General features: G+C 47.2%; 2 protein-coding genes across 4 annotated transcripts; both read right to left on the bottom strand.

Annotated features, from left to right (window-relative positions):
• Positions 1-5,355: 5,355 nt before the first annotated feature.
• LOC311440848 (cytochrome P450 2J2-like) lies at positions 5,356-11,103 on the bottom strand. 3 transcript variants are annotated; one of them, XM_084528292.1, is made up of 10 exons: positions 10,973-11,103; positions 10,056-10,389; positions 9,323-9,485; positions 8,927-9,076; positions 8,317-8,477; positions 7,720-7,896; positions 7,338-7,470; positions 6,891-7,078; positions 6,259-6,397; positions 5,356-5,990 (listed from the first exon to the last, which is right to left on the bottom strand). In XM_084528292.1, exons 2-10 carry the CDS (start codon positions 10,242-10,244, stop codon positions 5,815-5,817), a joined length of 1,476 nt encoding a protein of 491 aa, XP_084384418.1. In that variant the 5' UTR covers positions 10,245-10,389; positions 10,973-11,103; the 3' UTR covers positions 5,356-5,814. The 3 variants fall into 3 exon arrangements, with proteins under 3 accessions (XP_084384418.1, XP_084384417.1, XP_084384416.1); XM_084528291.1 differs by having other exon boundaries at positions 10,755-11,003; XM_084528290.1 differs by having other exon boundaries at positions 10,605-11,003.
• Positions 11,104-12,715: 1,612 nt separating this feature from the next.
• LOC311440505 (cytochrome P450 2J2-like) lies at positions 12,716-26,687 on the bottom strand (the record flags this gene model as incomplete). The annotated part of the gene is made up of 10 exons (XM_084527507.1): positions 12,716-13,641; positions 14,261-14,399; positions 15,311-15,498; positions 15,668-15,809; positions 16,325-16,501; positions 17,284-17,444; positions 18,981-19,121; positions 19,734-19,896; positions 24,964-25,050; positions 26,595-26,687. The coding sequence occupies 10 exons, from the start codon at positions 26,685-26,687 to the stop codon at positions 13,463-13,465; spliced, it is 1,470 nt and encodes a 489-aa protein (XP_084383633.1). The 3' UTR covers positions 12,716-13,462.
• Between the last annotated feature and the right edge of the window lie 462 nt (positions 26,688-27,149).

Raw genomic sequence — 27,149 nt, forward strand, 5'->3', positions numbered from 1 at the left:
GAGAGGCCAGGGCGCAGGTAGTGGTGTGGGTGGGAAGGAAACCTGTGTATTTCCAGCTATTTATACAACCTCTTGAATAGAAATTAATTTTCTTCATTTTTAAATGTGGTTTCACTGCAGTTATTCTGAACTAATTGTGCTATGCAGGTAAATGAGAGATTGCTTTGCTAATTGTTGGCGGCAAAAATTATTTGTTGGCAGGGAGAAGAGTGCATAAACTGTAGTAGTTCCAGTATCTAGATCTAAGAAGATGAAATTCTGATTAATACCTGAAATTTGGGTGGGGGAAGTTGCTACCTTTCACAGAATTATGTCACTTTATTTACAAAGTGTCTTATTTTTGTTGCAAGCTGTATTTTTAAGAAGTTTGCTAATTCCATTCTTCTTTGCAAACAGGCTAGAACAAACTCATTATACCTGTGGTTAAACAAAATAAAATTGCAGCACCCCTTAAATGAATGCACTTAACACTACGTAGTTGAGGGTGCTGTACCAGTCCAAAACCTAATGTAAATCTCAACCATATGCATGAGAGAAAGCATATGTCTGTCTGCACCACTAAGGCCATCTTTTGAGAACTGGGTTCAGCTTTGCTTTTGCAGAATTTTCTGCTACTTTGAATATGTTTTGAATTGTGAATTCTGCATAGTCTTGCAGATCGCATGCCCCTCAGTATGGCTTGCTCTTTGATTTCTTCCTTCCCAAGCATCTTAATCTTTTTCTTGGGCATTGTATGCAATGCTAGAGAAAAGGGAAGTATTCACTTTTAATACTTAGTAAGCGTTGCTTCTTAATTGAGGTGATGGCTTACAGTGTTAGATGTTTAGGCATTCTGTGAAAATTTCTCCTTGCAAAACTTATGTCTACACGAGGCATTTAAAAGCCAGACTCGTGAAAGGTGATGGGAACAGAATATTGCAAACGAGCTGTTGTTGGACAGTTATGTCTGTCAGGTTGTGTTCTTCAGGACTCTGCTTTTTTGGACTACCTCTTGGGTTTTGAAGTCTTTTACTGCTGCAGTGATAGTATTTTTATTATTATTATTATTATTATTAAGATACAATTGCATATTTAATCTGTTAGTGGTGTGGGAGCTGGCGGTGAGCAGCAGAACATAAGCATTTTGCTAAGGCTTACTCTCACTTTTCTAAAGCCTAGTACTTCGGTGTGTTCTAGTGAAACGTGAAACTGTCACTGATGGTGTTGAATGGGTCTCAGCTTTTGTTCTTTACAGCATGAAAACTTTCATGGACATCCTTCAAGTATCATTTAGTTAATAGGCTTGATACATTTGTTGTTCTCACAGTGGTAGAGCTGTGTCAGTAGTTTTATCAGGTGCTGAATAGTGAAAACCTTGGAGCAAATGTCTTTGATGTACGCTTCTCAAAACTGCAGACCCTGGGACCAAAAATGACCAAGAACCTCCCTATTGTTTAATTAGAAGCTTGTCTTCTGAGTAGCAATGAAAAAACTTAAATACTGAACTACTGCTGGGGATAAGCTTTTTTCAGGGCAGGGTAGTCCCCAGGATTCTCATTGGGGATGCCAAAAATGAATCAGGTGTTCAGGTATTAGAAAAGATTTTACTTATTTGGGATTTTTTCAAACTGTTAAAACGTAAAAAACGTAAATGGCTAAATGCAATCTTATTTAGCTTTTCTTTGGGATTTTGAGAACCTGTGGAAGAGTGGCTATTTTATAGCTGGATCAACTTGCATTACGTTCTGTGAATGAGGAACTGATCTGCAGAAATAAATATTTGATAAGCCATACTGTTGTATTCAGTTCAGCTCATCTGGGTGTGCAGAAAGGATCGTAATAAATATCCTTTTAATATTAACTTCATTAATGTCAAACACGGCTACTGTTGGAGTTGCTGTGTTCTGGCTAAATTTCACGTGGCACAACAGCAGAACGATGTTAATCCAAGTGCTGTTTGCAGTGTGCACCACTGCTAAGCTCTGGCCATTGCTGGGACAGAGCAAAGAAAGAGGCTGCTTGGTTCAGCAGCAGGATTAATTTGTGTCCTACCCAGATTTCACGGTTAAGAACAGATTCAAGTGATGAGTTGAAATCATGGAATATTGCTGAATTTAATCAGCACTATTAGTAATTTTGGTCGTTTTCTGGTAAAACGGGTAATACAGATCCAAAGAAGCAAAAATAAGTTCAGATTGACATATCGTTTGTTAACTCATAGTTTTCTTTATATGAGATTAAGAATAACTGCTATGGAAGAGAAGTATTTTGTAGCAATAATACAAATTCGGGGCTAGTAGGTTCTTCTTAAGGTGGATCAGGCAGCAGTTTTGAGAAGACTTCGAGCAGCTGTATTGTAGTGGATTAAGAAACAGAAAAAAAATTTTCACTGAACTCATTTTTTTTTTTTCCTTCATTAAATATATATGTATATGGGTATTCTATTTTATACAATATAAACTTACTTGGAAATAAGTAATATAAGCAATACTGATGTTTTATTTAAGTAGCCATAGTTTAGGAAATAGAAAATGAAAACAATTGTTTGAGTTTATAATGTCTAGTAAAATGATTTTCTTAAGACTTCCTTGCTTTTTTCCCCTTTCCCCCCACTAGTCAAGCTAGGGTTAAGACTTTCTGTGTATCAGTGTCTACATCGTCAGTTTAAAACAAATGTAAACACTGTGTTGCATAGAACCTGAAAAGTTGCACTAATTTTTAATCTTTTTTGTTTTGTTTCTTTGGAAATAATTCTTTTATATTCACATAAAGATTTTTAAAATTAATGTATTGGTGTCTTTATTCCAAGCAGTGCCTTTAATGGTCCCCAGCTGCTGTAAGTATCCGTACTTGTAGGCAACATATGAAGTGATTCTGCCCGTTGTTACAATCACGCTGTCCCAAATGTCCCACTGTGTGATACGTGTCTTACAGCAGCAAATCTGAGGTGTGCTGCCTTGGCCTTGTCTTTTCAGCTTGTTCCAGCTTACAGTTCTGCTTTTGTATGAAGCTGGTTCCTGCTCCTCAGTTGGCTGGCAGTCATCTGGTGAAGTGGAAAGGCTAAAGGCTGCTACAAATGAGCTGTCAAATGACTTACGTAATTGCTCATAGCTACTGAAATATGCTCAGATCTCTGCATGCTCTCCTCAGCCACACCGAAGAGGACACTGATGACACTGAGGTACCTGCTTCCGCAACCCCTGGCCCATTTTTGTTTGGAGAAAAAAAACGACTTCTCTCTTCAGTCTGCATTGCAGGTTGTCAGTTTGACAACTTCCCTGTTCCTGAGCCCTAACCTCAACCTAGAAGTGAGACTGAGGCCAGGCAGCCTCTCGGGCCTCTAGCACGAAGATCAACAGGGAGAAAGTGGAAAGTGGCAAGTTTCCTTCAGGGGCCTTGTTGCAGACCTGCTTTTACCACAGAGCTTGATTTTTCTTTTCTCTGAACCACGATCCTTGCCCTGAGCAGCCTGACATGTAAGCAAGCACTTGTATTGCCTGTTATCCATGAGGAGGGGGAGCTGAGGGATCTCCTGATGCAGAAGGGTCTTTGTGCTGCTGGAGATGTCCCAGTGAGGGGGAAGCAAATGGCCAGATACAGAAGAATCTCTCTTCTGTGTGCGTATGTGTTATTTCTAAGACAGGACTTAAAAACATTTTCAGAGAACAAAACTGCAGGTGTTTATTTGAGGGAGAAGGGAAGGAAAGAGGTTATCAGCTGCACAGGAAGCCTGAGCCAAGCTGCAGGATGTTTTCAGCCAGTATCTGTGGCTCAGCTTGAGGGGAGCTGCTGTGGGCACGCACTGGGAGCCACTGCTGCCTTCCTGAGCAGGGGAGGAAGGAGCAGAGCACGGGATGCTGCGTGCAGGGGGGCTGGTTTCCAGGTGCTTGGTTACCCAAAGCAGCATCCCAGTCAGCCCTGGGACCCTGTTTGCTTACACCTTTTCTGGTAGCTCCTTAGGAGACGAGCACTGCAGCTGGAGGCTTGCATTTTGAGGGAGAGATCTGCAGCAGTACAGACCCCGGTGCCGAGAAGGGGTGGGGGTGAGGTCAGCCACCCGTGTGAGATGGTTTAGGGGTGTGGGGGGGGATATGTAAGGAGCCGCTGTGCACAACAGTCACGTGAAATGTGCTCTGTGCTCAGAGCTCTATTTACCAAAGGGAGACCTGGAGGGGAAGGAAGCCTTTGTATATAGCAGCAGCCTGGGAAAGGAAACTGGAAACTGAGCCAAGGAGGAGGGAAAAAAAAAAAAAAAACAAAAACAGCCACCTGCAGACTGGTAGTGCTTTGGGAGTAATGTGCACAACAGAAACATCACTGCTCCCACCTCCCTTTTCCAGCTGATTCTAGGCATTGAGCCCACTTCAACCCTTCCTTCCCCTTTTTGCTCTCATAAGGAAGGAAAAGAAAGAACATAAGTTCAGAGGAACTTCCCTGTTTCTGTTGTGAAGGGAAGATGCGGGAGTCTCGCTGGGAGCAGGACAGGAGGGAAGCTGGGGTGGCTGCATGGCCACTGACACGAGGGTGCGAGGAGAGGAGGGTCAGGGCTGGCTCATTCTTCTAGTAGGAGCCTGGTCAAGCCTGCATCTTAAAAAATAGGTTGGTTGGCTGGTTCCCCCTGTTGTGCTCACATCCCTGCCTTATGGGTCTGTAAACCAGGAGCCTCAAGTGCCAGAAATCGCATCTTAGTCCAACCTCTTGTCTTCCACCTGCCTGTGTCTGCCACAGAAAAGGAGAGGCTGGGGCAGAGCCTCCCTGCCAAGTCCTGTGCTCCAAGGAGCCTTGCCAGAAGTGGCACAGCCCTTCTGAGCCAACGTACGACCGGCGTTAACCCTCAGGCAGTCCTGGGACACCTTCACCTGGTGCGTGGTGGTTTTAGATAATAATTTGCCACCACTGTTTTTGCCGTGTGTCGTGCTGGAGCTCCCCCCTCCACCCCGTGCATGCCAGCCCCTTGGAAACACAGAGCAGGTGAAGGGGGTTGAGTTAGCACATTCTGGGAAGCAGGGCCCTCCACTTCTGTAGCTACAGATACAGATTTTATAAAGAGAGGTCGGAAACGGAGGGCACTGCCCGTGCTCTGTGTGGGTGTCACCCCATTAATTGCTGTGGTGTGCCCGAACCTAGCCACAGGCTTTTGTAGTCTTCCTGCTGGCTCACTGGTGTTGTTAGGGTCATTCATATTCATCAGGCCCGCATGAATTGCCTTCACTGTTCGCGTGCCAGCCTCTCTGCTAACGGGGAGCAGTGCTGTGGCAGCGTGGGTGCTGTGCAGCTCAGCGTGGCTCCGAGCGGCCACCTCTGCCCCAGCGTCCCCATCAGTGCTGGGAAGTGCCTGAGCTGCTCTTCTCTTTGCAAAATGCTTTATGATAAAAATGTTTCAAGAAGCATTTATTGATGCACAAGAGAGATGTTAGGTTTTTTTGTTTGTTTGTTTGTTTGTTTTGTTTACAAGTTATTTGCCAAAGATAAAGCAAAAAATGTTACCAGTTGCTACCTGTATTAATGTTGTAAAACAAGGGCTAACAGTGAGAACATTGCATTCTCTAAAGCATTGCTAATTTTCTTGCCAAGGTGATCTCTGGCCATCCATCATAAAATGAAGAAATCCCTTAGTCCCTCATTCATTGCACAGCTGTGCTGCAAGCCCAAAAAGTGCCCTGGCAGATCCTGTACTAACTGCCTTTCTGATCTGATACAGACTGCAAGGTCTGTCTGTAAGAAGAAATGATTTTGCGATTGCTTTAAAAGAAAAACCAGCCTCTCCCTGCAGGCAGGAGGTTGGCACCTCGCAGCCAAGCTGCTCCCTCTCCAAGAAGAGTGGCCGCGGCTTCCCTACCGCGGCACGGCGCAGATCTTGTAGGGATGGGGTGCCAGCGTTATGCCCAGCCTGAACTGGAGGCTGAGGGTGGTGTCTGGCGGAGCCTGGATGGTGAATTTCTGGAGCAGTGTTGTGAAGAAGAGGAAGAGCTCGGTGCGCGCCAGCAGCTCACCCAGGCAGGCACGTTTCCCTGCAGAGACAGCCACCCACCTTCAGCCTTCACTGCCTGCCACCTTGTTTTCTCTGCCAAAAAAGCCTCCCCCTGCAGGAGCATCACCCAGCCCGCACCGCCTTGCCCACGTCACGCTTCAAAGACCAGTTTTGTACCCAAACTGAGCTTCCCAAGGTGCTACAGCACAGGCTGCCCCCAGCCTGGGTGGCTTGCTGTCTCCATTGTGCAGCTGGAAGACCCAGTCCAGTGATTCAGGACGGAAGCACCCAAATCCAGCAAATCTTACCTATAGAAAATGGCATAAATGCCTCCCTTTTCTGGAACTGGCCATCCTTCAGGAAGTGCTCAGGGTTAAAAGTGTTTGGGGTTTCCCACTCCTCCTTGTCAAACATCACAGAGGTTATATTTGGGATCATAACAGTGCCCTGAGAGGAGAAAAAGAAAACCACTTTGCACCTTCTCTGCCACTGCCAACAGGAGGCAGATTTTTATCCTCCCTTCTCCTTCCCATGAAGAGCACCCATAGTCAAAGCTGTTGCGAGTATTTATCTCCCATCACGTGGCTGGAGTTGTGGTTATTATATACCCACAACCTTCTGTCATCTGCAGTGTTTTTGTTTGCTGCAACCACGGGCCGAAGTTCATCTAAACCACAGCAGTGTGATAAGGGATCCCTGCCTGAGTGGTGCACGCAGGGGCCCTGCCCCATGGCGTTCAGCCCGGGTGTGCACGATTCACCCTGCTCCAGGACGGTGTTTGGACAGAGAAACCCCCACGGGATCGCTAGGAGTGAGCTCTGCGAGGGGCAGGGATGCTGTGGGTTGGTGCCTCCTGCCTGCGAGCGAGTGGCCCTGCCCCGAAACATGCCTGGGAGGTGGAGTCTGCTCCTTGCACCTCGGTGCTCAGGAGTGGGGTTACCTTGGGCACAAGGTAGCCGGCCACGACCGTGTCCTTCACTGTCAGCCTGGGCACGTTGAAGGGGATGATGTTGCTTTTCCTCTGCACCTCGTGGATGACAGCGTTGGTGTAGGGCATCTTGTTCCTGTCCTCCAAGGCTGGCTGCCGCGACTGCCCGATCACTGCATCGATCTCAGCCTGCACGCGGGCTGTTTGGGAAGAGCAAGGATCAGCCAAGATGTAGCAAAAACATTAAAAAAAACAACATGGGGACAATGTGGGGTGTTTCCCGTGAGGCTCCCTGAAGGACCAGCCCAGGTCAGCCATGGAGCGCCAAGGGAGGCCTGGAAAAAACTGTTTTTACCTTGAGTGCAGGGGGATTCCTGTTTTTTTCCTCTCAAAGAGAGCCTCCCACTGGGCTGTGAGAGCTAAAACCAAGCAAAAGCACTGCCCCGTTGCTAACTGTACCTTGAATTTCGGGATAGATGGCCATGTAGAGTAGAGCCCAGCGGATAGTAGTGGAGGTGGTCTCGGTCCCGGCAAACAGCAGGTCGAGTGTGCACGCCACCAGGTTTTCCTCACGCAAGTTGCTGCCGTTGGGCTTCACAAAAAGGTGTGTTAGTGCTGCACGAACAGCGAGGACTTCCCCGTCCTGCCTGCACCACATCAACCCCAAGGGCTTTGGTAGAAGTCCCAAGCCCCATACAGCCCCATCCCACCGATGGGTCCATCCTAAGCACATCGATGGGCACCCCGGCAGCTCAGGTGAAGAATTTGGGCTCGTTGGCTCGTTTCTTGTCCCTCCTGACTTCTAATCCCCACTGTAGAAGGGTTTGCTCTGCTTGCTGACCTTGGTCATCTCCTCCAGGTAGCTGTCGATGAAGTCCCTGCTCTCTGAGGGGTTCCAGTCCTCCTTGTGTTTTTCGATCTTCTCAATCACAAATTTTTTCATCAACTTCCAGTTCCTAAAAATGTTTTGGTGGGATCCAGGCAGGAACTTTACTATTGTGGGGAAAAAGTTGTACAGCTTTGGACACAAAAGAAAAAGAGCAAATTGATTAAAGGGCTGGAAAACCACTTCCATTTTCAAAGCTTGAAAAGCTTGCACTGCCACGCTTGCTACACTGCTGGAGTAGGTGGAAATAACTTAGCTCCGGGAAAGCGTTACAAAAAAATTGGTGTCTCTGTTATGAGAGTGACTGGTGCATTACTCAGTCACAGTGGGGCCTGAGGTTTCACCAGGATGCCTCCAGGGAGCGAAAGGGGCCACACAGCTGTGGGAACCCCCACGGAAAACCTGGTCCCAGAGCAGAGGAGAACATCTGGACTTGGCCTACCCTCTGCGTTCAGGGACAGAAAGGCTGGAGGTTTTGAGGTTGACTCCAGAGAAGCAACCATAGCCTTGCAAAACTGCCTGCTGACTGTGCTGGTGGCAGGAGGGCTGTACCTGGCTCATAAAGGTCCCGTGGAGTCTAACCGTGTCTTCCATCAGCTGAAGCAGATTCTGGAATTTCTCATCGTGGTACTCAAACCGATTGCCGAAGATGATGGAGCAGATGACGTTTGAGACTGCATTATTGATTTTAAAGTGAGGGTCGAAGGGATTCCCTGGAGAAGGAAAAGGGAACAATCAATTCTCTTCCAGTCTCCACAGAAAAGGAGGAGGAAACACAGTCATCAGAGGTAAAATATTCCACGAGTAGAGGTGAAGTGAGTGGCCCCTGGTGGGCACCCTGCTGGAGATCTTTGTTTGGAAAGGAAGGTTGGAAACACCTGCAGAAGAGCAAATGCCATTTGGATAAACTGGAGACATTATAGGCACACGAGATTTTATAAATATTGCAATGGAACAGTAAGCCAAAGGTGGGCTTTGGGCACTACCTCGCTGCTGTCATCAGTTAATTGGAGGGCAAAACGCTCCTGGAACCAAGCTGGGATGCTGGCAGGGCGCTGGCACTGCGTGTGAGGGGAGGTATTTTCAGCAGGCATTAGCATGCAGTGAGTCACGGGGGAAATTTTAATGGGCCAGACTGGTTTCTGCGGGACGTGGTCCTCACCCTGCTCCTCCCTGAACGCCTCGGCGAGGAATCTGCACTCCTCCTGTATCCGCTCCTCCAGGCTCCTCTTCCCCAGGCCAAAGTTTCGGAAGGTGGTCAAGGTGAACCTCCTCTGCTGCTTCCACAGGTGCCCGTTGGAGGAGATCAGCCCTGGCAGACACAGCCCACCATGAGCAAAGGCAGGTGCCCTCCCCAGGGGGAAGAAGCGTGAGGGCTCTGCCGTTCCCAAGGAGGAGCAGGACCTCTGCCCCTTCCTCCTGGGGTGTGCCCGTGCCTATGGCTCTGGTTGGCATCAGTGCCAAACCGTGGCACTGTCCCCCAGCCTCCTTCCTGGGCACTTCTTCAGGGTCAGCACCGTGACTGGGGCTCAGACACGTGTCCCCAGTGGTAACTCACCCAAGCTGCTGAAGACCTCTGCGCTGATAGGCACTTCAGGGCGATCCAAGAAGTTGTCTCCCTGGGTTACAAGGACTTCCTTGACCAGCTGCAGCCCGCTTACGATCACTGATCTCTGTCTGCCAAGTTCCAGGCTGAAGATGTTCCCGTATTTGTCGATAAGCTGGGAAAAGGGTAATTAAATAAAAGGGGATTCATTCACAAAGAATCTGTCTGTTGGGACAGGGACAGCCCTGGTGTCCTGCAGTGAAGGACAGGCAGATTTGCAATGCAAATAGGGGAAGCTAAGCTTAGGAGAGAAGAGGGGATGGTTGCACAAGCATAGGCTTGATTGCATGTGATCTCTCCTCATTTTCTGAATCAGTGTTCAGGAGTTGGTGTACATGTGAAATAGACCAAGTAAAACTCTCCAGGTTGCATTTTCCGGGCCTTGCAAGCCTCAGCTGAGTTAAACAGCTCTTGTTTCATGCCCTCCCCAAAGCCTTTTCACTCCTATCTGATGCACCTGCAGCCGCAGTTGGACCCGTGGCATTGTGCCATGCCCTTTATCCATTGTCTGGCTCCTTGTACCTGGGCAAACTTCATCCACGTTGCTGCTGATTGAGAGCCAAGCTCCTGGCCCCCTGGGTGAGCCCTCCGAGTCCTCGTGGGCTGCGGGGCTTCGTTGGGTTGGGTTGGGTTGGGTTGGGTTTGGTTGGGTTGACCCCCGTGCAATGCTGCAAACACCCCTTACCTTCTGCATCGTGGCTAGAGGGTCTCTCAAGTTCAGAAATTGTGTGTTTCCCACAAAGGGGAAGGCAAAGGGGCTTGGGGGGTAATCCTTGGGCTTTCTCCGCTTCATGTAGTCAGCGACGAGCAGGAAGACGAAGAGGAAGATGAAGAGCACCTGGAAGGAGATGCCATCCCAGACGAGGCGCAGCATTGGTGGTGGCGGCGAGCTCGGCACACGGCAGGGCAGGGAAGGTGTGTGGGTGAAGCGGGGGGCACACAGAGCCGTGCAGTGAGGCCGGGGCTGTCCTGGCCTCCGGGTGGCCTTTGGACTCCTGCTCCCTCAGGTTTTGTGAGGCCTGTTTGATTAAATCCCGTCCTGAGCCAACTCACACATCAACTCTGATCCCATTAAAACTAACCCACAAAACAGCACCTCCCGTTCCCCTCTTTCCTCCCACCTCCCCACCTCTGTCTTACAAAGCCCCAGAGATCAGCCTCCTCCTGCAGAGCACAGAAACGAGTCTTGCAGGGCAGGGATTAAACCCTCCTGGCACCGCCGCCGTGCCCTCACCGTGACGGTCCCGGCCCCTGTCCAAGCACCTCTCGCTGTCCTCGCTCGCGGCAACTGCCTCTCGGGTATGCACAGCCCCAGAGTGATCCGGGTTCAGCTGGGATGTGCGAGATAAGGTTGCACAAACCCTTGACAAGCTTGCTGACTCACAGGGCGAGGGTTTGTCTCCGCGGGGTGGTTAGGGTAGGACGTGAACTCGTCTGCACTCTGAAGCGTCTTCTAGTAATGGTCGCGTCCTGCCCTGGCGGTGACGCTAGCCCTGCTCCCAGCCCGCAGACTTCCCTTCCCACTGCTTTTGCTAATGAGGCCGGGTCCCGCTGCCACCCGAGTGTCTGACCACGCACACACCACGCTTCATTTTCACGTACGTGTTGTGTGTTAGGATGGAGGAGCCAGCTCCGGCTGCTTCGCTCCGGGGACATCCGGAGCTGACAGCAACGCAGAGATGGCCAAGTGCCACAGGGGCCACTCCATGTGCAAGGAGGCGAGGCTGCTGCGTGACCTGCACACCTGATGAACTTGGAAAAGCTGAATCGCTGCTCTGCCATGGAGCTTAAAGGGGAAAGGGCCCGTTTTAGGGGAGCACCTCTTTTTACCTCTGGCTTTCAAGCACACTTAGGCATCGGCATGTGGAGATGCACACGTTCCCCTTCACTCACATGAGATGTTCCAGTCATAAAATAAACAAGTTCATGCCTCCTGCCTTTATTGCATGGGGTCTTTACAAACTTTTTTTTTTCCTTTTTTTTTTTTTTTATTTTTTATTTTTTCCCCCTTTTATTTTTGCCACTGAATTGGGGGAAAAAATAAAAGCGTGCAACCATTTATTCTCTCCCATGAAGCAGTGTGAGAGTGTGAGTAGAGAAGGAAGCATTATAAGCATTAACGTAACAGGGAAAGGCAAGTTTAAAGTGGAAGGGATCAACATTTGTTTGTGAAGCCAATGCAAACAAAACAAGCTGTACCCACACACCAGAGGTCAGACCTGCACGGGCATGGATAAAAATGGAGAGAAACCAGTGTCCAGTCCTGAGTGGCTCTGAAAACTCCATAGGTGGAAAAAGCCCACAGATTTTTTATTTTTTACTCTATTAGGAAAAAACGAAAAAAAATTAAAAAGGCACCTTAGGCACCTGTAACCGCGAAACATTAATTAAAACTACAGTAAGATTAAAGCAACTGGTTAGAGTCCGGCTGCGAGAGCAGCGGGAGGCGCAGGGCTGAGCAGAGGACTCTCCCATGTGGCCCAGATCTGCCACTGCACAGCGAGGGCTCCGAGCCCAGGGGAAAGGAAACACGAATTAATCCAGCTTTCCTGTGAAATAGCCGGTGTCCTGCAAGTGTGCACGCAGAAAAGTCACTTATGAATGGTCAGAGGGAAAAAAAGAGTGGAAAAGGTCTGTGCTGTGACTATATTGAAAATTAAAGCACATAGGAGACAATATGGGATTTCTAAGTGTTAAAGTCTGGTTGCATAACTGGAAAAATTCCCCACTAGTCATATACTCAGTGGGCTTTTTTCCAGGGAGGCCCCAGTGTGGGCAGGAGCAGGGTCTCTGTCACGGCCCTGTGCCGTACCCCAGAGCCACCTGCTGAGCTTGGGGCTGCAGAGAGGCCTCTGAGCATGGCCCCAGGCCTTTTCTTCCATGTTGTGTGTTTTACGAGCACAGACCTCTCGGCTGTGAGAAAAATCTCAATAATTTTCTTCAGACAGGATCTTCTGTGAAGCTATTTTATTTGCAATTGCAATGGTGGGCGTCCTGCCAATTAGGAGCACGTTATAGTAACCATGTCATAACCTTTTATTCCCCATTACCCGACACCTGATCACCTCCCCCGTTTCCTCACTGGCAGAGTACTACAGGCTCACAAGATACTCGACGCTCCTCTATACCATATATGTACATTTTTTTTTGATCGACTCTTTAATTTATCCTTTTTTTTTTTTTTTTTTCCTCTTTTCTTATGTTTTGAGAACTTGTGATCTTTTTTTTTTTTTTTTTTTTTTTTTTTTCTGTTCCCACACCGCTCATCCTGTTTTTCTCAGTCTTTTACCTTATTTTGGAACAGCGAGGCCTTCTACTGTCTACTTATCTACTTAGCATTTCTCTTTGTTATGGCTACACAACTCTCTCTGATCACAGAAAGTTAGTTTTCTGCTGCAAAAACACACTCTACTTCAAAAAACATGTTCTACTGCAAAAACACAACTTAGTTTCTCATACAGGATAAGCCTTTCCTGCTCGTACAATTTCAATATCGTATTTCTGGAGACCTGCTGGAGACGCAGCTCCTTGTGCCATCCTGCTTGGGCTGGTAGGAACTGCTACTACTACCACCTTGTAACCTCCTTAAAATTTCTACATATATGGGAGTAAAAAATGCATGTTTCCTCTGCAAGAATGTCTGCTTAGATATGGGCTTTCCATAGGAAAAGCAAGCAGTGTTGTGAGGGTGTTGTGAGGAATGTGCAGTCCCCAGGCCTGAGGCCTCCTGAGGCTCAGGATCTGCTGTGACACCCTGGGTGTCCATAATGGTGCTGGGCAAGAGCCCAGAATTTTCTGGGAGCTGCTAAGGGTGGAGATGAAATCATAGGGCTTTAGAGGTCATGTATTTTATCAAACTAATAGGGGAGGGGGCAGGAGATAAAGGGAAGTGTCCCAAGGACTTTCCTTATCGCAGTGTGCAGAGTGCGGCCCTCCTACCCTTGCTACCACTGCCCGCAGGTCAAGCAAGGCCGCTGGGTGCTAGATGTCTGTGACTCGACATGGCAGCCCAAAATCTAAGGGGGTGGTTGGGAAATGGGGCATTTTCCAGTGCGTGAGGAGCCAAAGCAGCAAGGAGGGGGCTCAGGAGCATCAGCAGCGAGGCAGAGCGCAGAGCTGGAAGGGCCTTGGGCAGCGTGTGAGGCTGAGCGTGAAGGCGAAGCTCAGCTTGGCACCGGCTGGCACCTGGAAGGTGAACTTCTGCAGCAGGGCGGTGAAGAAGATGAAGAGCTCGGTCCTGGCCAGCTGCTCCCCTGGACAAGCCCGCTTGCCTGGAAAAGCAGGAAAAAATCTGCACTGCGTGTGGAGCAAGGTTTAAGCATTGTCCTCGATAGCTGCTGCAGCAACCCCTGGGGAGTTGCATTGTGCAAGGAGATGGGGGCTTGAAGGGGCTGTGGGGCCAGTGGGACATGAGGGAGGGCGATGTCTGGGGTCTGAGGGGCCTGGTTTGGGGTCTCCACTGCCTCCAGGCTCCTCTTGCCTGCACTGGATTGCACGGGCTGCAGGAGCTTTTCTTCCTAGCAAGGTTAGGTGGCAATGTTCACCCACACATCGTACAGAAACCGTCCCCAGAAGTTTCCTGCTCTGCAGACAGCAGTGGCTGTTTGGATGGGCGAAGAGGGGAGACTCGTCAAAAAAAAACAGAGCCCATTTACACAGTTCTTGCAGAAGGAAAAAGCCTTATTTTTCATCCTGCAATAACAGAATTGATTTCCCTTCGGCTCAGAGCAGTCAGTATTAATTGCCAGGGGATTTTCACTGTGGGAAATGCCAGGCATGGGCTGCTATTAGAGGCAGAAAGCTGGACACGGAGCAGTTCCCCCTGCTCTGGCAGGGTGAAAAAAGAAAGTATTGCAAACAGCAAACCCATCTCCCCATCCATCTTACTACCTGCAGAGAAGGGCAGGAAAGCCTCCCGCCTCCTGTACTGGCCGTTCTCCAGGAAATGTTCAGGATTAAAGGTGTCTGGGGTTTCCCACACGTTTTTGTCAAACATTATCGAAGTCAGGCTGGTCATCACCGTGGTGCCCTGCAAGAGGTGGAGGAAGCAAGAGTTTGCATGGAGAAGAAGAGCTGATGTGCTGTCAGACTAGTTTATTATTAGCTTTGCTCTACACACAAAGTAAACTACTAAGCACAGCATGTTTTTCCTAACCAACATGGTTAAATGAGGGTGAAAGCCTGCAGGATTGTTCACTTCTGTGTGCCACGGTCTATCACTGTGCTGTTGATCTGTACCTTGTGCTGCTGTCACTGGTGATGTTAACATAAACAAACTTTAAACCAATAAAATTGTGTTCCCAGAGGAATTGGAAGCAACTTAACCAAATAATTTTTTTTATTGATCCTTTTCACTGTGCTTTTTATTAAAACTGTGTCTGGTTTACCTTCACATCCTCTGTCAGAGAAAGAAAAATATTCCAATCAATGTGCAGCAAAATGCCCAGATTTTTCATTTTTAATTTACCAAGAAACAACTAATCATGTCCATGGAAGACACTCAATCTATCCAAATCTCATATTTGCTTTCATAATGCCAGAACAACGTATACACGTCAATAAGTATTACTTGGCTTTTATCGAGTGCTACTTTTAATAGATTATTTTTAATACTCTGTGGAATTAACAAATCCAAGCTGCTTGCTTTCCTATTTTTCTTGGGCCTCTGCTCATGTAATTCATGGAAGGCATCTTGTATGAAACAAAACTTTGTAAAACTGAAAATTATGACCAACACAAGAGGATCTTACAATTCTCCCCTGTAAGGAGGTGAGACCCATAACAGCCCTACAGTGTCCATCAGGACAGCTCCTGTTTTCTACAGAGCTGAGATGTCTCTGTTAGATCCTGCAGGCTGGTGCCTCCAGGTGAGATTTAGGACTGGGGCCGTGAAGACCCCATGCTGGCGGGGCGAGGAGGGGGCTGCTGTCCTGGGCATACTTTGGGCAGGTGGAAGCCAGCCAGGGTGGTGTCGCTGGTGGACATCCTGGGCACCCCCAGTGGCACGATGTTGCCCATCCGCAGCACTTCGCTCAGCACCGCGCTGGTGTAGGGCATGTGCTCCTTGTCCTCCATGGTGGGCTGGCGGCACTGGCCGATCACGGCGTCAATTTCGAGCTGCACTTTCTCTACAGAAACCAAACAAAAAAATACAAAAAAGATCTATGCTCAGAAAGTTCCCAGTAAGAAAGCTGGACCACAGGCCTGTCCAACAAGGTGAACCTGGAAACAACTCCATTTTCTGTTTCAATTATCTGATTTGGGGCTGTATAGTGAAGGACCCATCGGCGGCCCTACCCTGAATGTGCGGGTACGCGGCCATGTAGAGCAGAGCCCAGCGGATGGCAGTCGCCGTCGTCTCCGTCCCAGTCAGGAAGAGGTCCAGGGTGGAGCAGAGCAGGTTTTCCTCGTGGAAATAAGAGCTTGTGTCACCCTTAAACTTGGGTAAAAAGAAGAGAGTGGAAGTCCTTAGTAGGAAGGGGATGCTTTCAAAACCCAAATCCAAAGCCATCTGTCTGTAACTCAAGTCTTTTATTATCCACCACCCTTGGACTTCAAAATTGTTATCCCTTACTGTCTTTAAAGTGTGAGGTTTCCCCCAAAGCCTGCCTCAAAGTCTGCTGTATTGCAACTTTTAAAAGCAGGTAGCATTTCTAAATGTGAAGTTTCACCACAACAAGCACCGTCCTGCGAGTTCTCACAGAAACCTAAACACATTCCCTGAGAAACCTCCTACACCGCGTGACAGAATGAAAAATGGAAGAAGACAAAGTGTAAATACTTCCAAATGAAAAATAAAAATAAAAAAAGTCTGTGCGTTTTCAAAATGATCAGACTCCTGCTGCTGCTCAAGTTGGATGTGAATGAGAAGGCCCCTCTAACAAAACTGCCTTGAGTCTTGTCTGCTCGTTTTTGGGGTTAAGCTTTAGGTGGCTTTAGGTATTTCCCTCTCACCTTCTCTATTTCCTTCAGGTAACAGTCAATGTAATCGCCAGACTCAGACTGGTCCAACTCCTCCTTGTGTTTCATGATCACACCCTTCACAAAGTGCTGAAGTTTCTCCCAGTGCCTGAAGATTTTCTGGAAGGGCCCTGGTAGCCATCTCATTATCAAAGGAAAAGCGTTATACAGCTGGCGAGAAATCAGAACAGAAGAGCATTTCTTGGGTTAAAAAGAAAAGCAGGGCATGAAAGCTGAGACAGTACTACAATTTATTAGCTGTGCTTGCTATCAGGAAAAAAATCAGTTTTGCTACAAAGGTCAATATAGTTACACATGCAAGCAAATAGAAACAAGGTAAGAATAAGACAAATGTTTACTGCTGATGAAGTTTTCTGACACTGGGTGGCCGATGCTGTCACCTCTTGTGAAGGGCAGGTTGGAGGTGGCTGCTGGGGTCAGAAATGAGTGTCAGAGGGAGCAAGGACTGACCCAGCCCACAGCATATGGCCATGCAGGAGCTATGGCAGCCAGTCCCAGAGCTGCCTACTTGCTTATAAGCCGTGCCTCTGAGTTCTTCTGGTCATAAAATAAAAGTATTTGAGAAGCTGGCTGGGAAAGGGGTGGGGAAGGAGGGAATTTTCACTGAATGCTATGAATATTTTCTCTTCTTTCGGTAGAAACACAGTGACTTTAAGGTTTTTCTGTTGCTTTTCTGTTCTGTCAGGTATAAGGTTGGCTTTACAATCCCACAATCTTTGTTGTCCATGTGCCTCAATAATTTTAACTTGCTTGCCTGCATTCCTGATGGATTTAATGGATTAACCCAGCCTCATGTAAAACAATACCCGTGGTCATTTCCCTTATAGCACGACCTTTTTTACAGGGAAAAACAGATTACTTCAGTACCTTAGAAACTTGTTTCCAAGCACTTACATGGAGCTGAAGTTACAAAAGTGGCAGACTGGCTTTACCTGGCCCCAGAAGCTTCCTATGAGCAGCAGTGTTTCCGCAAGCAAGTGCAGCAATTCCTGGAAGTTATTGTTGTGGTAGTCGAACCGGTTCCCAAAAGTTATGGAACAGATAATGTTTGAAACAGCGCTGTTAATTTTGTAATGAGGGTCAAATGGTTGTCCTGGAGGGAACAAAATGAAAGCCACGGAGCTTGCTTTTAACTCTCAGATAAAACATTCTGTACTCGACCTACAGATGTGAAGCTGGGGTGAGACCTCCCCTGCCTCTCACCAGTGGTGGTGCTGAGGCTTTGCCCCGTGTCTTGGGCTCCCCAACACCCCATCACCCTGCTGAAAGTTGAGCACTGTGTGCCACGGTGCCCTCTCCCTGAGGACATCCCCTTCCCTCGAGTCCAGGCTGCTGGCACACACCGGTGTTAACACAGAGCCACTGAAGCTGGGTCTGAAAGGTTTCCCAGGGAAAACAAGCAGATGTGGGTTTGTGTGCTCCAATGTGTTTTTGGTGTCCATCTTAAACACCAAGAGAGCCTGGGGCAGGGAGCTCAAGACGGATCACACTGCAGAAATGTCTTTGTGCTGGCCTTCGTGTACCACAAATTAATGAAACAGGAAAATCCAGAGATGGCTCATGTGGCCCATAGGCTCCTAAAAGAGTGATGTGTGGCCTGATGCTCATCACACCTGCTTTCCTCAGGAGGGCTATCGAGCAGAGGCCATCATCTCCTTGGGCATGTTTAGGCAGCCCAGAGCTGCTTGCCGTGACACAAGAGCCTAATACCAGTAACGAGTCCTGCACAGCCCTGAGCTGCTGTCGATACTGTGGGGAGCATCGCGTTGAAATGCAAGGCACCACACACAGGACTGCTGATCTCTCCACTCCGTGAGAAAGTAATTAAGCTGGGCTGGTGCTCAGATACCGGAGTGATGGACATGATCGCTATTTGTCATTACTAATGGGAAGAAAGGCCCAAAACAGCAGCTTAATTAGTTTATTGATTAGGACCGTAAAGGACTATAATCAATTGGCAACATGAAGTATTTGGACTGTTCAGTGCAACAGCAATTAAAATGGAGCAAGTTCAGTATATAATTTCACAATTCCTATTTAGATCTTTCTTGTTTACTATATATAGCTCCATAGAATTAGCTAAACCCCATCTGCTTCTATTTAAAGCTGAAGTGCAGCATCACCCATGTACCAACATACAAATTATTCTTACTAATATCCCTCTGGCAGTTCTTAAAAGCTGGACCATAAAAGAGCAAGGCACATGCTTCATCTGTGCATGATACAAAAGGAAAGCCTGACTAAACAAGTTTTAAAATACTTTGCAAAACCAGGGACAGGCAGAGGTTAACAGAGCCTTTGAGTGTACGTGCTTGCTATCATGAGAGCTGCATTTATACCTTCGCAGGGTAGAGAAAAGGCTTTCTTAGCCACATAAACATGCACACTTTAATAAACACCTAGCATATATTTGCTTAATATTAATAAGGAAGAAATGAAATTGGGGATCTGAGGTTTAGAAGAAGTTCTAAAAGGCACAATGTGGAAGCATAAGATAGAAATTTGTGCTATTGTAGAAATGGCCTGCATGTTTGGAGTCACACCGGGGGAAGAGCTTTACTTCTCTCCCTTCATCTGGCAAAAGGCTAGGTGAAAGGTTTGGGCACGGTGCTGCACGTGGGCTGCCTACCTTTCTCTTCCTCGATCGCCTCCACAAGATATCGGCTCTCCTCTTGCACTTTTTCCTCAAAACTTACAGCAATGCTTTTCAGTGTTGCTGAAGCAAACTTTCTCTGCTGCCTCCATATATGCCCATTTGATGATATGAGCCCTGTGGGTGGAAAAAGCAAGCAAAGATTCTGTGTTGAATATGGGTGGTGGGATTCAGAAATGGCCATTGGTCTTATAAACCCCAGACCAAAGCAAACAAGAACTGCAGACATTGAGAAACCATAGCTTTGCCTGGGAATTAAAATTCAAGACTAATTGGCTTATGCTAAAGATCTAGCTTTATGGATTTGCTACTTTGTCACTTTGCGTGGGAAAAAAAGGTGTAAGCCAAAATACTCTAAGTACTATCACGCTGTTGGCAGAGCTGCAGGCAGGAGCTCCATACCCCGCCTCTGGAGCTATGTGCAGCCTGGGCAGAGAAAGGCAAGGGGAAAACTCTTCAAGTGTGCCCATCACAAGTGGACAGCTTGCTTTTATGTGTCATCTTTCATCCAGGTCAATACGTGATTTTGATCCCAGCGTCATCCCTAAACCCCAGACAAATTCAAATATATACCTGTGAGGTTATTAGACCCACTTCAGCACTTGCCTTCTGTGCACAAACTTTTATTGGCACAGTTACCGAGGGTTGAATTCAGCCTTCTTTCACTCTGATTGTTATCATTGCAAATAGATGAAATGTTTGTGGCAAAATCTCGGAAGCTGTACTTACCAAAGCCTCTAAAAATTTCTTGGAGAAGTGGAATATTTGGCCGATCTGCAAATATTTCAGCCTGGTGGACAAGAGCTTCTCTCACCATCTGGTACCCGCTGACTACCACAAAAGTCAGACTTCCAAACTGCACGCTGAAAATCTTTCCATAGCGAGCGGAGAGCTGAAAGAGAGTTCATTGCCCTCTGAGTGCAAGAAGATGGAGATTTTCAGAACTAGCCTGGAGAAGGCCTGCATCTAACTTTGAATTTAGTTCCACTTGGAGCAATGGGGTGGACCTAAGAAAAATGCAAACCCAAATCTTCTGCAGGTCCCACCCAACATCAACTATTCTGTGAAGGCTGGAGATGGCGTAGGAAATGTTAGTGAGCTGTATGCAGTGCAGGAGGGATGGTTTGCTCATATTCTTTAATAGGTATGAAATGGCTTTCACCCAGTTGTTATTAATTGTAACAAAGGCCTTTTTTGCTTTGTGACTGATGGGCACCTGTTTCTCCTCTCTTCTTCACAATAAGCAACAGCATCCCCTGGGTCTCCAAGCCAAGGCTCTTGCTGCTGAGAGCAGGGCACGACACGTAGTCCTCTTCACCAACTTTGTCTGAAGTAGTGAGGCTTCTTGCTCCAGCTATCACACTTGGAAAGTGGCTCCAACTGCTGATGCTTAGAAAACTTCCTCTAATTTTAAGCCTGAATGCATTTATAGCCAATTTATAGCCATTTTCCTTGCATGGACATTGCTAGCATTATTCTCTCCTCTGCAGTACTTAACTCCCTGATGTATAAGAGCAAAGGACAATTTTGCCCTCTCTTGGGCTCTGCTTTGCCAAGGTCTCAGTCCATGTACTCCTTGGTGTGACTCTGTAAGAGGGACACACATGGTCACCCTGAACTGACATGGTGACTTACAAAATCTGCCTGAGGTCAGATGGTCAGCTCTGTCATTTTATGTGCATAAATTAATGAGATTAATTTTATTAGTGACAACTATGCGTTATTGACCCAATATCCTGAGCATACTGTCTCAGCCTTCCTCAAAGGTTCCCCTGGTGACAGCTATGCTAGTGGGCTGTGAAAATCTGGGGTAGATAGGACAACTTCTTTACAGAAAGGGTTGTGAGGCATTGGAACAGGCTGCCCAGGGAAGTGGTGGAGTCACCATCCCTGGAAGTCTTCAAAAGACGCTTAGATGTAGAGCTTAGGGATATGGTTTAGTGGAGGGCTGTTAGCGTTAGGTTGGAGGTTGGACTCGATGACCTTGAGGTCTCTTCCAACCTAGAAAATTCTGTGAAATTCTGTGAAATTCTGTGTCAATCTTTTAAGTAAAAGTGAGAGACAAAAAGTCACTAAAAAGATATTTGCAACCAGCATGCCAGAACCTTTTCTCCCACTTTTTCAGACAAGGTACACAGCATGTGTCATTGGCTTTGGTGGGAGTCAAAGCTCTGAAAACCTTTCTAGAGCTATCTCTGCCTCTTCCTGTGGTACAGAAGAAGCCATGGAGAAGGTTAACTCTGGGCCTTAATGTTTATTTCAGATGTAATGGGGCAAATTGTTGGCCTCTGAACAAAGACAACTTTGAGACATGATCTTCATTGTCCAAACAATTAGTTTTTCACATAGCAATTGCCATCCCTCCCCCGGTCTGGCACGGCTCCTCCAAACCCTTCCTGGGCTCAGGCACAAAATGGCCATGGTCCAACGGGAAGAAAGAGGAGGCTTTCCTCTGGTACGAGTTTCTTTTCCGTCAAACCTTCCAACTCCCATGGAAGAGGAGGTGGTGGTAAGGGATAAAACCAAGAATTATTGCTATCATACATGGTTAATATACAGCTTGTTCTTCAGGACCTACCTTTGCTTTGCAGGTTAGGTGACAAAAGTCACTGAGGAGGTAAAATATTATCAGTAGGAGAAATGTCCTTACCTTCTGCATCTCAAGATGGAGGGGCTGCCTTAAGTCCACAATGGTTCCCACAAAAGGAAAGAGCTGTGGCCCTGGAGGGAAATTCCTGGGACGCCTCTTTCTCACAAAGTCAGTAATCAAAAGGAATGTGACAAGAATCACCAAGAGCATCCAACTGTTCAGCTTTTCCAACAGAGAAACCAAAATGGGCCAAAGCTGAAGCTCCATGCTTGCTGGTGAACTCACAGGTTTTCATCCCAGGAAGGAACTTGATGTTGGTGTTAGACTTGCTGAAACAGGAATAAGAAAGGACTAGAAGGAAAAATAGCTAGGATGCCTATAGCTGACTGGGACAGGACCCATCATAGGCAGGCTGCTTTTGCATGTATGGCTAGTGCCAGACCACTTGCTAAATAAGTTTAAACATTGGGACCTCCAAAAACAACCCCCAAAACTCCACTGTTTGCCAAACAAAAGCGATCTTTCAAACATTTAGCTTTACATCCGTGTCAAGTCCCTGGTTTTCTTATAGAAGAAAATTGCTCCCTTCTGCCCTTAACAAAGAGCTCCTTTATACAGATACCCAACCAGGATTATAAGCATTACAAACATTTGAGGTTAAGTGAAAGCGGCTTACTTAGCTAATTACATATGGTGGGCGTTGCATAATTTAAAAACTGTAAGGCATCTGAGGTGATGGACAGCCTGCAAGTCACTGAGGTGCTGATCCTGTTAACTGCTAAGCGCTGTCTGTGAAGGGCTAGATGCCTTCAACGCCCTCCAAAGCCTTCCTGGCTTTGCTGGCGTCGGGTGAAGTTCGGGCAAGGGAAGAACTGCAAGAGCCCAAGGCTCTGCCCAGCCACTTAGATGAGAGCTAAAGGAGCTTAATTTCAGGAGTGAGAACATAGGCTCCTGTGCTTGCCGGCTAAAGGAGAGATTGGAATTTACGTTTTTTTAATCTCCTGGGTTTCCGAAAATCTCCTCTGAGTAAAGCTTCATGCTGTCCAGGAGAAGACTGCAATGGTCTGATGGTGACATCTGTGTCCATGAATCAACCTTGCCAGCTGCCAATATTTTCGCAATATTTTTTAACCTTTTAAGAACTGTACTGTGCGAACAAGCTACATTTGAACTGTTGATGATGATTTTCAAAAAGACTTGCCCAGAAATTATGGTAAGAAGCTTAGCATGGTAAATTTTTATTGTGTTCAGCACTTTTCAGAAAGCTTTGACTTATAAGAAAAAAAAGGAAAAAGAAAAAAAAAAAAAAGCAGATTATCACAGGAAGTAGTCTTTGGGCAAAAAATGATATTTCTCTAGTCTTTTAACTCTTTTGAAAGCTTTGCTGTCCATGTCTTTCACTGCCTTGGACTGTGGTGCCAGTGGAAGCACACGCAGCCTCTACGGCAGACCTGTGCCTTAGGTACTGTAGGATTCCTTCCCAAGGGTGATGCCTATCTGCAACTCAGCACTTCTTGGTTTGAAATACTATTCACAGGTTTCTGGATGATACTAGGCACAAAATGAGGAGCAGTACTGGGAGAAATATCTCACATTACTGGTCTACAATGTGTATTTTACCCCCCACTGTAGCACAGCTGTGAGGAGCAGTGGTTGGACATTCCAGCTTGTCCCCATGCCAGCACACCTGAGGTGCTCTTCCACCCATCTGCATCGATGCACCTTCCTGGTGTGGCGAGCCGAGCCTCGGAGGCTAAATCAGGATAGTGGGCTCGTGCTCTTCATCCTGGCATCGGGGAGATGACTCGGTTGGTGGAGGTGTCAGCCTACAGCATGCTCAAAGGGACTGTGATGATAAGGCGTCAACTTCTGCTAGCCCAGTTTCACTCCTCTGTTCTTCGCTATGCCATATGATTTGTCAGCATGCACACAGAGTGCAGATCCCTCTACCACTTGTGGCTGCTGTGAATTGGGCTACGTGCAAAGCCAAGGTGTTAATGTGTTCTTCTGGGTGGTGTTGTGGGGGTGGATGCATCGTGGTTGACAGGAGAAATGTTATTTTTAGCTGGAGGAGCACATTTTGCATGTACTCACATGTGTCTTGTCAGTCAGAAACCTCATGCCTATTACTTTGCCTTGAAGCTTCACATGTCCAAAAGCATCTCTTCACAAAGTCCTTAACATGTTAGATTTACCAGAAATGAGGGAAGGGCATTCCGGTACTACCATGGCTCTCCTAACCTTGGTAGAAAACAACACCAGCATGTTGCCAAACTGCATTGCAACGATGCTGTTTTGGGTCCCATTTTTTAATCAAATCAGCTCACGGTGGTGTACACATCCCCAAAGCACTCAGGAAGTGATAGCACTTCAGTGTGTGGGCAATGCAGAGGTGCAGGAAAATTCCTATTTTTGCAGCCTCTACAGAACCCTTTGCTGTAACATCCTGGTCACCTGGAGGATGAACCTGTGTCTCTGGTCCTCACCATGAGCACAAGAACATCAGTCTTTGGTGTTTCTAATTGCCCAAATGTGAATTAATGTGAGATAAGGGTGGTACGATGACACCTAATAGGGAGCAGATGTAAATCCACCTTCCCTAGTTCCTCCTAGGATGCCTCTTCTGACCCCAGTACACAACTTTTTGGCCACCTCACCTGAGCTCGTGGACACGGGGTAGATAGATACACTGTGCCATATTGCATGGACACACACCCATCGCTGCTTAAATATTAAGGCATCTTGAACAGCCAACAGACAGAAATTGGCCCATATGCTTTGTACCTTCTTCCCTGGCTAGATGTCTAACTGTGTGCAGAAGGTTTTGAAACACAAAGAGAAACATTCTGTTAAAAACGCAATTACCATTTGTTTTTCAAGATATAGTATCCCATTATTTTTTCCAGAGAAGTGAAATTCAATAAGGTTACAACAGAATGTAGTCCAACAGTTACCGTACTTTCAGAGCATTATTTAAGCTACAGAATTTCTTAATGATTAGAAACATATGTAGGAAAAATCACATGCAAAATGAGAGTGACTGGAGACAATTTTCCCCCCAAACACTTTTTTGTTCAGTCAAGTAACAACTCTGCGGTTCCCCTCGCAGCCTGCAAGGCTTCGAGGAGGCTGGAGGTGTGAGATCCCCACCTGCCTGGGGAGCTGCATGCTCGGGTCATGTCAACCAACAGGCTCCAGCAAAGTCAAAGGAACCACAGCATATTTTGCTGCTCTTTCTTCCTCACATCAGAGCTGAAAGGGTTTTCACCATGAGCAAGCTGGTGAACAGCAGGGACCACCCCAATATGCATGCTAGGGCCATGTCCCAAAGGGCTTTGTGCGTGCACAGCTGCTGTTTCTTGATCCAACCCAGGTGGGTCCTGACTGACCCAGGGGCAATGGCAGCTTTGGACACTCATTTCCTTCCAGAATTTGCATTATTGAATCTCGTGAAATCTGCAACAGATTTGTAATTGCAGAAATTGAGGAGTTGAGAGTTGCGGGGCACCTGTACCTCCCAGAGCAAGCTCTGGAAGACATGCTTGAACCCAGTGTTTATGGAGGGGTAAAGCTCAAGTTCCTCACTTTGGGTGACTTTACTGGGACATAAGTGCTCCCGTGGGAGTGCAGGGCTCAAATACCCCTGGTGGTCTGACTCCAAGCCCTGAAATCAGGGAGGACAGTCCATATTTACTGCCAGGCAAGCATGGCAAATACTCAAGTGCCTCCAATTTTCCATCTTCTCTTTCTTCTACTGATGAGCAGATGCAAATATTCTCCCACGGGCCTTTCACCCATTATCTCCTGGCCACAATCAGGTTTCCAGCATGAATTGCAGCTATCAGACAGGCAACTCTCACCATGAGCGGGTAAACTGAGGCATTATGAGCCTAAGCCAAGGGGTGTGAGTACACCTACAAAGGAGCCTGTGGTGCAACCCAGGAAGGATGCCAGAGGATGGCACACTTGGTCCCCTTCTGAAATAGACCAAAATTTCCCTTTTCTGCCATAGGAGGCTGTTGTGGTGAAGGGCTTTTGTTCACATTTGTCAGCCAGATAATTAAATGCAGGTTGCAGGAACACTGTGGGGAGCACTCCTTGTGCCCCCACACCCCAGCTCACCCCCACTTTTTGGTCTTTGGGATGAGATTTTATTTTCTTCTCAGCCAGGGGCATTGCCTTTGCGAGCCCCATTCAGTGACGTGCCCTGCATGGATGCATCAAGTCAGATTTTGGGGGTGCCAGGCCGTGCTCGCGGCATGCCAGCATCAGTTCCGTGCATCAGAGCTCTTCCTTCGGCTCCCAGCAAACCTCCAAAACGCTCTCCTTCCTAAGATGCACCTTTTCAGTATTCACAGAGAAGAGTACAGTCACATATTCCTCTCAAAGCCACAAGGACTTGACTAGAGCTAAAATGTCATTTATGTACATATCACAAGCGTTTTTCTAGGCACAGATGTCTTTCTGGTGCCAATATGCTGTTTATGTACTTATCTGTCACAAGCACATGTCTACATACATATGCCCTGCTGGCAGAGGCACAGAGCATTTTGAAACTCTTATTAGACTGCTAATGAATAATACGCATACAAAGGAGAAAACAGAAGGTGGATCTATCAGGAACAGCCTCTTTCTTAACTACCTTTTAATTGTAGGAGAGGAAGAAAAGAGATGAATTTTGATATGTTGGCATCTGTGAAGGCCTGGTTAGCAGCATCGAACACGATCATTTTAAAAGCGGATTTTTCACAGGTTTGGGTATTGGGGGGGGGGGGATTTTTTTTTGAAAAAAAAAAAAAACACACACACACACACAAAATTTTGACACTGAGAGTATTGCAAATCCTGGTGCCAATGATGTACGATAGTGTGATTGTCACCATGGAATGCTGAAAAGCCCGAGCAGCTGTTTGGCATATTGACAGTGCGAATTCGGAGCGTTTTAAATGCAAATGACAGTATTCAATTGATCGCACGAAAACAATGGGTCATAGCCTTACCTTTCCTTGGCTACGCTCTGAATAATCAGTCTGCAAATCCATGCACAATGGGGATATTGTATGAGTTCTGGGGATTTTGTTCCCCGCATACATGAGGGTCGATACCGTGCCTCTCTTTGGGCAGAGCTGAAAAAGAGGTGCTGCTGCATGGTCCCGAGTACCAGGATGGGGTGAGGTGGAGAAAGGGGAATAATTTGCTCCAAATCCAGCACGTCCTAAGTGTCAGCCTGTTTTTCTTCACTTCTATCCTTTTCTGCCTGCTCTTTAATCATTCCCAAGGGTGGCTGGCTTTCTGCCTGACTTGTCTCCATTATACCCTGCTGCAATCAATATGGCAAGCAGAAATCAGCAGGAGAAGGCATGTTCTGCTCTCAGTGAGAGCCAGTGGGAGGCAGGGAGATCAGGCCAGCCAGCTGCAACCCCAGCCCGGCAGGCAAACCAAAGTCCAGCCCCAAAAGCTGCTGCCAGATGCCTCGGTCCTGTTTTTTTCACCGTGACCCCTGCTCGCAGCGAGCAGCAGGTAAAGGTTGTCTCCCCTCTCCCAGCCCAGTGCTG

This window comes from Aythya ferina (genome assembly GCF_964211825.1).
Source record: "Aythya ferina genome assembly, chromosome: 8".
Classification (NCBI taxonomy): Eukaryota; Metazoa; Chordata; class Aves; order Anseriformes; family Anatidae; genus Aythya; species Aythya ferina.